At 54.3% G+C, this 11,012-nt stretch overlaps 1 protein-coding gene across 1 annotated transcript; it reads right to left on the bottom strand.

Moving 5' to 3' along the window:
* Positions 1 to 321: 321 nt before the first annotated feature.
* On the bottom strand, positions 322 to 11,011 carry GRM6 (glutamate metabotropic receptor 6; the record flags this gene model as incomplete). Its single annotated transcript, XM_011372015.1, has 10 exons — positions 322 to 519; positions 1,270 to 1,581; positions 2,607 to 3,230; positions 3,324 to 3,469; positions 5,108 to 5,308; positions 5,411 to 5,551; positions 6,616 to 6,770; positions 7,392 to 7,527; positions 7,850 to 8,066; positions 10,529 to 11,011. Coding segments are annotated over 10 exons (2,613 nt in total), but the record flags the coding sequence as incomplete, so codon positions are not given.
* Position 11,012: the final 1 nt, after the last annotated feature.

Genomic DNA, 11,012 nt, shown 5'->3' on the forward strand with positions numbered 1-11,012 from the left:
CAGGGTCTCAATGCAACCTCTCAACCTCAGACTAGAGCGCGTGAGTGTGGTCCCTCTCTAGAAGTACAAGTCTCTGGGTGGCCATTTCCCGACATGAGTAGAAAGCCTTGTGTGCAGTGAGGAAGTGTGATGCCGACAGGCACAGAAAAGCAGAATAACATGGGCTCGTGTGTCCAGGTCCTTCTGGAGGCCAGCCCATGCTGTTTGGGATGGCCTCCATGAACACCCTCCTCTGATGCTCTCTGCAGGCCTGGACCCCTCACAACTTCCACTGTGAAGCAAGGGAAAGAAAGGAAGAGAGAGGAGGGCACAACTATCTCACTACTTAGGGGCCTCTGTGTCCTCGCCCTTGGGTGGGGCTGCCACCGTGGAGGTCGCCTTGAGGCTCCGCTTCCGCTTCTGCACGTTCTGCTCCGGGTGGAACAGGATGACGTAGGTTTTGGGTACATAGAGCATGCCGAGGGACACCGATGCACTCAGGCTCAAGGACACAGTCAATGTGGTGGTTTGGATGTAGATCTGAGCCATGGAGGAAGGGACCAGGTGGGACTGTGGCCTATTCTCTCCCGCCTCCACCCACACATAGCCCTGGGAATGAGCACTTAGAAAAGGACAACTGCATAAGCAAAGGCCCTGTGGCATGAAGAAATGGTAGTCACAGTGTGGCTCTCATGTAGGCAAGAAGGAAGGTGAGTGAAATGGCACTGAGTGGACCAGTGACTGAAGGAAGAGTATTTTATTTACAGAGAGTGACACCTGGGAAAATGCTGGGTCCAGATGCCTAAAACATACTAAAGCATGGTAATGAATGAATGAACATGTTTTCAAATGTACAAATGAATGAATGAACCAAGATTGAATAAAGGAGTAAATGGGCAAACGAATGGATGACAAAGATGAATAAACAAATGTCTACTATATATATGAATAGATGAATGAATAATGATCAATCAAATGAACCAATAGATTAATGGATCAGCAGATATAAAGTATATGAAGAAGTAATTGAATAAAAAGTTAATTGATGGTTAGAAGCATGGATGAACAAATGAATGAATGAACAAAGGAAGAGGTGAATGACCAAATGCACAAGCGGAGGGACACTGGAAAGACAAATGAACGAACAACTATCTAAGTACATGAATGAGTCAACCAACCAAGCAGTCATTCATATGTGTGGCCCAGCTCTTGGGACAACCAAGCCCTTCCCTTCTGCAGACATGCAGGAAACAAATATGGTAGTGAGACCAACAGGAGACCCCAAATTACCTTTTCAGCTGACTGGGCCGTGCCAAAGAAGATAGGCACAAAAGCCAGCCAGATGATGCAGGTGGTGTACATGGTGAAGCCGATGGGCTTGGCCTCATTGAAGGTCTCGGGCACGCCACGGGCCTTGATGGCATACACTGTGCATGTGACCATGAGCAGGAGACTGTAGCCAAGGCAGCCAATGAGAGATAGATCTGACATGTCACACTTGAGTACCCCTCTGGCTTGCTCCGGATCCACTGTCCGCTGCTCCTCATAGTCAATCACGCTGTGTGGGGGTTGGGCCCCCAGCCACGCCATCACTCCCACCACCTGCAGGAGCCAGCACTATGTCAGGGACACACTCAGCCTAGCCACCAAATGAGATCTCTGGCAGGTTAGGATCCCTTGAGGCTCCTGGCCTACTGGGTAGGATGCTTAGGCCTGAAAGATGCACCATGGAGAGGAGAGGGCCATCTGGGAAGGAACTAACCTGGCAAAGGCCTGTGACATGGTCCAGTGGAGAGAAGGGGTTACGGTGGAAGTAAGTGCTGGCAACATCGGGGCTGCTTGGGTAAGGGGCCCCTGGATGTTCTCTTCCTGCAGTCTAACCACTACTAATGCCATTTACTGAGCCCTACAAGGTACAGTGACTGCAGGTGGGATCGTGACCCTAAATACATCTTCTCCATGTACAGAATGGGACTCCTCATATCTGTTGTGAGAACCTGCTGCCAACTTGGAAGAAGAGCAGTGTGCGGACTACTGACCAAGGGCCAGGCCCAGCAGAGACAGTGTCTGCTCACACTCCACCAGGCAGACAGCACCATCTCCGTTCTGCAAATGTGAGCACTGGCTTGACCCCATCTGGCAATATGGCAAACCTAGTTCCTGGAGATCCCTTCCTTCTCCAGATCCAGAGAACTGCTGAACTAGATGTCATGACATCATGGGTAACAAAACCCTCAGTGCGGCCTACACTGGGAAGGCCCTGCATGGAGGGCAGTGAGAGTGTGGGCTGATGCTGGGCAGCTGAGGAGGTCATCTGAGTCAGATACAGGTCCTACCAGGGAGAAAATGGAGTTTCAATTCTTTCAGGGTTCAGTTGACAGTATTAAGTTCACTGTTTCACAAAGAAACAGCTGGATGCCGGTGCCCCTGCCTTGGCGACCCACTTCCCTTGCAGGAGGGCGCAGGGAAATGGCTACCCTAAGTGATGTCCCTCTCACAGGAGAACGGGAGAGCCCTACCTCCTGAGGCTGCGTGTGTTTTAAACATGCGAACCAGATAGAAGAGTGACTCTCTGATATTCCAAGTGGGGGTCAGGGGCCCCATCACTGAGGAGCCTGGGGACCCACCTGCACGGAGGTGAGGCTGAAGGTGATGACGAGCTGTGAGGTGGGGCTGATGAAGGGTGGGGGTGTGACAGAGCGCTTCCCCTGCTCGAAGATGCGGTAGATGCGGTTGGTCTTGGTGAATAGGGCAGAATAGCTGAGGGTGGTGCCCAGGCCGAGGAAGAGTCGCCGGGCCGCGCAGACAGCCGCCCCGGGCTCAGCCACCATGAGAAAGGTGATGGCGTAGATGAGGAAGATGCCGGTGAGCAGCACGTAGCTGAGCTCACGGCCCGAGGCCCGCACGATGGGTGTGTTGTTGTGCCGCACGAAGGTGGCCACCACAGTTGTGGTGGCTGTGATGCCCAGCACGGCCAGGAGGAGGGGAGGGACAGCCCAGGGCGAGGCCCAGGTGAGGCGGACCACGGGCGTAGCACGGCAGCCCGTGCGGTTGGGTGTTGGCCGCATGTCGCCGGGGCAGGCCTCGCATGTGAACTCGTCCACCTGGAAGCGGTAACCGTCACAGGCCTCACAGTGCCAACAGCAGGGCACACCCTTCACCATCTTCTTCCGCTCGCCCGGCCCACAGGGGAGGCTGCACTGAGACGGTGGCACCTCCCGGGACTCTCCCAACCACTGTAGAGCATCCACCTGCGACACAGGACACAGGGCCTGTGACCTAGGCCACCTGCACTGGGGGGCCCACCTACTCCCTCCCTCCCCAGATCAGCCTGTGACACTCACATCCAGCCTGAGGGTCTCCGCCCACTGGCCTACCGCCTGGTAGCCTCCGCTGCCCACACTGCCGTTGGTGGCCTGGTACTGGAAGATGTCATACCGGCCAGGCGCATCCCCATTCTCATTGAACATCACCGGAGTTCCCGCGCTGCCTGGAAGGAGAGCCTGGCATCCTCAGCTACTTCTCCAACCCATCTCAGCCAGCCTCCTGGAGAGGCCAGGGGCCCGGCCAGGATAAAGGCCACGCTCAACAGGTACATGCAAAGATGCTCAACGTCATCAGGGAAATGCCATCAAAACCACAGCCAGGTACCACCTCATGCCATTGTCCAAGCCACAGAACATAACAAGGATCAGCATGAACCAGAGAAATTGGAAGCCTTATGCATTGCTGCTGGGAATGTAAACTGATGCAGCCACTGGGGGAAACGGTATGGCAGTTCCGCAGAAAAGTAAACCACCACGTGAGCAATCCTACTTCTGGGTATAGACCCAAAAGAACTGAATGCAGGAGCTCAAAGAGATACTGCTACACCTGTGTTCCCAGCAGCATATTCACAATAATCAAAAGGTGGAAGCAACCCAGGTGCTCACTGGCGGTTGAATGAGTGAATGAAATGCAGTCCATCCACACAATGGAAAATTATTCAGCCTTTAAAAGGAAGGAAATTCTGACACATGTACAACATGGATGAACCTTGAGGACATTGTGCTAAGCGAAATAAGCCAGACTCAAAAAGACAAACACTGCGTGATTCCACTCACATGAGGTATTTAAAGGAGTCTGGATTATAGAGAAGGGAAAGTAGATGGTGGGAGACAGGGACTGGGGGAGGGGAATGGGAAGTGGCTGTTTAACCAGCGAGAGTTTCAGTTTTGCAAGATGAAAAGACTTTTGGAGATGGGTTGCACACAACTGAACTGCACACTTAAATGTTGTTAGAATGATAAATATATATTATGCTATGTATATGTTACCACAATTAAAAAGGAAAAGAGACAGCTTAAGTGTCCAAGAAAAAGGATGAGTTCAGAGTTGCACAAAGGTCTGAGCGTTGGCACAAAATTTGTACTGATTTGAACAATCGGCTGTATTTCTTTTAGAAGCTTGTTCTATCAGCTTGGAGAGCTGGTCTAGAGTGAATTAATTTGCATTATTTAACAGAGAGCTTGGCAGAGAGAAGGTGCTCAATATTTGGTGGGAGACCTGAGTTTTAATTATATAAAGGATGGTAACTGTACCAGAAGGGTAGAGTTAACCCACAAATCATGAGCACAGCCAAGTCTGTTTAGGTCTTTTTAGAAGCTCTGAGCACGTGCCAGGGCACACATAGCTTATGTCTTGTGCTCAAGCAGCGCAGGGCCCAGCTGCGGCAACATTTGGAAGCCTGAAACTCAGAGTGGGCAGCATGTCCACAACGTAGGCGGTGCCTCTTCACTGCCTTGCGTCCCACGTGTGCCCCGAGACACCAGATGTCTCCAAGCTCTGTGCAGTGGAGGCGAGAATTGTGTGTGTGACCTGCTAAGGGTTCCAGGCATAAGGGGTCACAGAGAAGTTCTCTAACACCTGAATTTTGCAAGATGGGGCAAGGGATGCTGACACCTGGGGAAGGAGGAGTATTAAAAAGTAGTTCCCAGAACTTGGCTCAAGTAACCAGCTCTCAGGCCCAGGTGCTCCCTGACCATGCTGCCTCTCCATCCTCTCAATCTCGACTCATCCCAAGTCCCACAGAAAAACTCATCCCAGTGGGCTTCCCCTCACTCATGTAGGGGCTCTGTTACCCACTCACCATTGAAACGGACAGCTCGGATGTACTGTAGCAGCGTCCGCCCGTCAGTGGGCTCCATTGCCGGGCACAGGCCCATGTGCCCAGGACAGAGTGCCTGGTGCATGCTGTGCAGGGCGTGGGCGATGGCGTACACAGCATCGATCACAAACTGCACCTTCCCCTCTTGCTCATAGGTGGAGTCCCGGCCAATGCGTTCCTCACCTGTCCTAGGAATGCCCAGAGGAAGTATGCCCGGCCCCCGGATGCCCAACCTGGCCTCCTACCTCTTCCCTCGCCTCCCTCGTCACCCTGGGCATCTCTCACCTGTGCATTTGCGGGTAGAATCGTCTGACTGGGTGCCTGAGCTGATCAGTTTGCAATTAAAGTTCTCTTCCCAGAACTCCGCAAACCAGATGTTCCTGCGGTTGTTCTCCAAGGAGCGGGTCATGAAGTACTGGTCAAATCCTGAGAGGGAGGAGGGAGCAAGGTGGCGACCATCTGAGCCAGCCGACGTCCCGTGTTCCTTCACCGTTTGCTCACTTTGCAGCTAGGAGTGGCTATGCGACAAACTTCTGGCTCATGAGTTAAAATCATCTGGGGACTCCAGGGTAGAATTTGAATCCTGATGAAAACTCAGAGCCTCACCACACAAAAAACTTATGCTGCCCTTTCTTTCCTGGTTAGGATGCTGCTGTGAAGCTGTAATGGGTGGAGCTTCGGCAGCCTCTTTGTAAATGTGATGTTACAAGCATGAAGACACATAGCAACCACAGTTGAAACAGAAGCAGGGAGAGAGCTCAAAGCTGTGAGAACATGATTGACCCATTGCCCCAAATCTGAGGTTGCTTTCTTTCAGAACTCTTGTCTTGTGATGAAATGCCTCCATTGCTAAAACTACCCAATGTATTCAGTTGCAAGTGGTTTGCATTCTAATGGAAAAAAGAGTGTGAGGGTGGGTGGACACCCCAAGAGGCATCAGTGTGGGTGTTAGGGCTCAGCATTATAAGGATCCCTGCTTCATAAATAGCCCTGAAGCCTCTCATCAAGGTGTCTTCAGTTCAGGCTCGGAGAAAATGAGCAATACTGCTGTAAAGTGAACATTTCTGCTGGATTCTTCCAGATAGTCATAGGTGGGATGGTGGGAGAGGGTGGGAGATGGGGAAAGCCTCATTGCTTTGATCAACAGGATAGTATGTCCCCCATCTTTGGTTTCTCTCCCTCCCACACCCACCCTCAAGTCACACAGTGCCTTTGGCAGAACCAGAAAACAGGTGTTGAATTAAAAAACAAACAAAAAACATTAACAGTTCTTCACCCTGTGTCGTGAGTGTGCTTTTCCTCATTTGCTAGCTCATTCAAATGCTGCTTGGAGGGGTGTATTGACAGAATCTCAGACTCATAGAACCTGGCAGTCCTAGAAGGAACCTGGATCACAGCACGATTTTACAGATGGGGAAAATGAGTTCCCTAGGAGGAAATGGTGGGGAAGGACAGTGGGGTAGGGGCGCAGTGGGCATCCCTGTACTCACCATCGATGGAGGCTCTTTTGGGCAGAATGGTGACAGCCCCCACTGCCACATCCTCTAGGTTCAGGATGGGTGAGGTCTTAGCTCCCCAGCTGTCTGAGCCAACCCACAGGAAGTGACCAGTCAGGTTGGCCTGGCGGGCAGCCTCCAGGACCCTCCTGGCAGGAATGGCTGGAGTGAGTAAAGGCCTGAGATCTTCCTCCAACTCACCCTGGGTCCATTCCCATTCTTCTCTCTTCATCTATCCCATCCCACATCATTCAGTAGACTCTCATTTATCAGGAAATATGGGGTGCAGGGTGTTTACAACATGTGCCTGGGCTTCTTGGGTCGTTGGGGGTCCAGCCAGGCTCTGGCCTAGGCCTGCCTTCTTGTACTCTGCACTGTGCCCACTTCACGTGGCCTGGGAGGGAGCAGGGCCACCCGTCTCTTGCACAGCCTCCTGCTGGCTCTGCCCCCGGGGTTCCTTCCCTGGTGCTGGTCTTCTGTACTCAGATCTGCCCACAGCGTCCCCCCAACCCTGTGAATTATAAAACTGGACATTTTTTTTTGTGTTGTTTCTCTGGCTAGACTTGGAGCATTTCCACCTAGACTAGACCTGGTTATTTTCTAGGGGCACCAGACAGAGATGGCAACAGGAGAAGTGTGCAGGGAGGAGGGGGAGCGAGAGAGAGTGAATGCGTGTGGAAAGGGAGGATATGCGTGTGCGAGTGTGTGAGGAGGCAGGGCCCCCGAGGAGAGCCTCTGAGGAACAGTGACCGAAGTGCCCTCTGTCCCACCTGATGTCATCCTCATTGGCAAAGATGATGATGCCCCGGGCGTTGGGCGTCTCCATGAGCCGCCTGATCACCTTGTTGAATTCTCCAGGCTTCGGTTCTCTGGGAATCTTGATGGACTGGGCAATACAGACCCCCCCTGGGTGTCGGGGAGGCCAAAGTCAGCTTTCGTCCATCCCACCCACCCACTGGGGGTTCCACTGCACATAGCTGTATAGTGTGATCACTCAGGGGCCTGGGACAGGGTCTGAAGGGATAAAGCTTAGCCTGGATCCCACCTGCCAGAACATGAGGCAGGGGCTGAATCCTCCAAAGGAAGGGGCACTCATCCACAGAGAACTTCATCCAGGCTCCCGCAGTGGACCCAGTGCCCCTACCTCATGGCTCTGCCCCATTTGATGGCCCCTGGCTCACCCATCTGTAGGCTCCCTGGAGCCTCCAACCCTCTTGCCCCAGCTCACCAGCCTCACGTGAGATCTGTACAAAGGCCTCGACCCCGCTCTCGCCGTAGTTGCCCTCGGAGGCCAATGTGGACACGTAGTTCCATCCCAGTGCCCGCACGATGTCCACCATGGCCTGGGCCTGGTAGGAGTCAGGCGGCACCACTCGGGAGAAGAAATCGTAGCGTGTGGAGTCACTGAGCTCAGGGGCCGTGGAGGCGTAGCTGATCTGGGGGATCTGGAGGGGAAGGAAATCCAGACTGTGGAGAGAGGGTCAGTGACCCCTGGAAGGGAGGGCCATAGGGACTCTGGGCATGGCAGATTTGAGGCAGGGAGCTGAGAACCAGCTGGAGTGGCCGGAAGGTGTGGGGAAAGACATGCACCTTGCGACTGGGTTTGATGGAACGGGGAGAGAAAGAGACCATCATAGACAGGTGCACAGGGCGTGTCTGGGCTAAGGGGAGGTGGGAGCTCAAAGCCAGCCTGAAACCAATCCAGCCACTAGACTCAGGCTGTGTCTTCCTTGGAAAGGGACATCTTTGTCAGAGGAGATAAGTTTTCCCAGTTCACTCAAAGGGGTCATCTCTGTGGGTGGGGACAGCCCCAGGAGGGGTCAGAGCAGGAAGGGGAGCTGGGCAGGGGCACTTGACTCAAAGCTGTGTCTGGCCTAATGGAGGGGCTTGTTGGGAACTGTGTTTATCTGTGAGTGTCAGAGTGATGGATGCCAGAAATGAATGGGCCGAGCTGGTCCAGGAGAGGCAGGCAGTACGTGTGAAAGGAGACGGGGAAGGCTGAGGAAGCTGGAAGAGGGGCCTGGCAGAGAGAGGGGCAAATCAGAACCACAGAGAAAGACACAGTAACAAAGGAAACAGCAAGCGAGAGCTGGCGAGGAGGTCAGGCAGGGGGATGGTTCTGGAAAGAGGGAGCTGGGTGGGTCTAGGGGAGCGGGGTTGCTTTAAGAAAGACAGAAAGAAAGTGAGGAGTGCTGTGAAGACCTATGGAAAGGGGAAGGTACGGCAGGAGGGAAGAAGGATGGACAGGAGAGAGGAAAAGAAAGGCAAAGAAAGAGGGGAAATCAGAGAAAAGGAGGCAGAGAGAGGCCTGCTGGCTGCAGTACAATTAATTAGTGGAGACTGTGGGTACTCTGGCAATCCAGACACTTTGTTTGTCTCCAGAAAAGCCTCCCCATGCAGGTCGACCCTCATTTAAAATGCCAGGATGTGGTTGAGAAGTGAATTCAGAAGCTCTCATTCTTGCTTCAGGACCAGGAATTACAAAACAAGCCGCAAGGAAGCCAAATCTGGCTCATGGTTATGCTTCGCACACTGCATTTTATTATTTCAATGTCTGAATTAGTAACCAGTGTCTAAAATGTGGGGATGCAGCACCACCTCAGTCTTGGGCTGAGCTGGCGGCAGCGGGCCCTGGGCTCACAGGGTCTTGCTCACTCAGCTACAGTCCCCACTCCAACCCTGAAGCCCTTGAGTTTGAGATCTCTGCATCCATCTAGAGGGAGAGAGACAGAAACCAGAGTTGCAGGCAGGGAAGGAGACAGAGCCCGCAAATGCGAACAGACGTGGGCTGGTGAGACAAAGACACCCCCTCCTTCCCTCCCACACGCACACACACACAGGGCAGCCACACAACCCCTCTGGGTACCTCTCTGAGTCTGTATGCTCTGCACCAACGCTGCCATCCAGCGGAAACTGGGATGGGAGGAATGAAGTGGATGTACATGATGGAATGGGGCCCAAAGCAAACTTCCACCCAGTGCCCATTGGGTAGACACAGAGGCCACTCCTGGGAGAATCCCATAAACTCAAGAAGGACCAGACCTTCCCCTAGCCAGACAAAAGCAAAGCCTTCCTCTTCTCTCAGAAAGACAAAAGAACAGAGCCAACCGCACCTTGCAGAACTCCAGCAAAACTGTCCCAGAATTCCCCCCGCTGCCGTGAGTGTACAGAAAATCTAATGCCAAAGGACCCCAAATCCCTGATTCCTAGGGCCCCTAAATCACTACCCCCCAGATCTCAAGGAAGGTGCTACCTCCCACAGAAGACAGTTCCCCAAAGATGAGGGCTCGCAGGGCTTGTCCAAGCATCTCCAACAGGGCAGGGCGCTGGAGAGGAGCACTCTAGAAAGGGGACTCTAATGTCACCTCTTTCAGAGGTCCCTTAAGAGATCGCTAGAGATAGACGTTTTGAAATTGAATTTAAATGAAAGGAGGAGCGAGGTCCCAGAACTTACCGGCCTACCCACCACCCAGAACAGCCAGCAGCTGTTTCAGCTGCCAGTTGTTCCACCGGGAGGAGTGCCCTGGTCTCAGGGAACACGTGCTCGTCGTCACCCAGAGCTCTCCGCAGGGCCAAGGGGCAGACCTCCGTGCACGGTTGTGCAAGTTGTGGCCAAAACGAGGACATTGGCACAAGCAGCGCGACGGAGGCTAAAGTCCACTCTAACTGCCCTGTCAGCCCAGGAGGCACGTTTCCTTGGTTCACAAAAAGGGCCTTGCGCGCGTGCGGCAGCGGGCTAGGGAGCTGGAGAGGCTGGGTGCACCCGACTCCGCTGCGTCTGGCCAGATGCGCAGGCTTTCTTTGAAGTAGCCGTTTATGAACAAGAATGATTTCTGCAAGGACACAAGACCTCAGGGCGAGGGCAGGAGAGAGGGGTTGGACAACGAACGCGTCCCGTGGCCCTCACCGCAAACAGGCGCAGCACGTTGGCGACCATGATGGAGACGGAGCTGGCCGAGGCGCCCACGACAGCCACCACGCGCTCGGGGGGCGCGGCGGGTAGCGGGGGAACGCCGCCCGGGCAGCGCACAGCCGCTTCGTCGCGGTCGCCGCGGCCGCGGATCAGTGCCTGCACGAAGCTGAGGGCCTGCTCCAGCGCGTAGGTGTCCCGCGAGCAGGTGTCCAGCAGCCGCGCACCCAGGCGCACGCCGGGCAGCAGCTCGGGGTCGGCGTTGACGCGGTCCAGCGCATACAGCATGGCTTCCAGTCGGTGCACGCCCTGCTCCTTCTTCAGCGCCCCGCACGCCCTGCCCGCCGCTCCCCGCGCGTGCACAGGGAACAGCCCGCCCAGCGTGAGGCCGCCCGCCAGGCGCACCGAGCCCGCTGCGCCTGCTGCGCCCGCGTGCGCCAGTATCAGCACCAGCAGCAGCGGCAGCAGCAGCGCCAGCGAC

This window comes from Pteropus vampyrus, unplaced genomic scaffold, assembly GCF_000151845.1.
Source record: "Pteropus vampyrus isolate Shadow unplaced genomic scaffold, Pvam_2.0 Scaffold197, whole genome shotgun sequence".
NCBI lineage: Eukaryota > Metazoa > Chordata > Mammalia > Chiroptera > Pteropodidae > Pteropus > Pteropus vampyrus.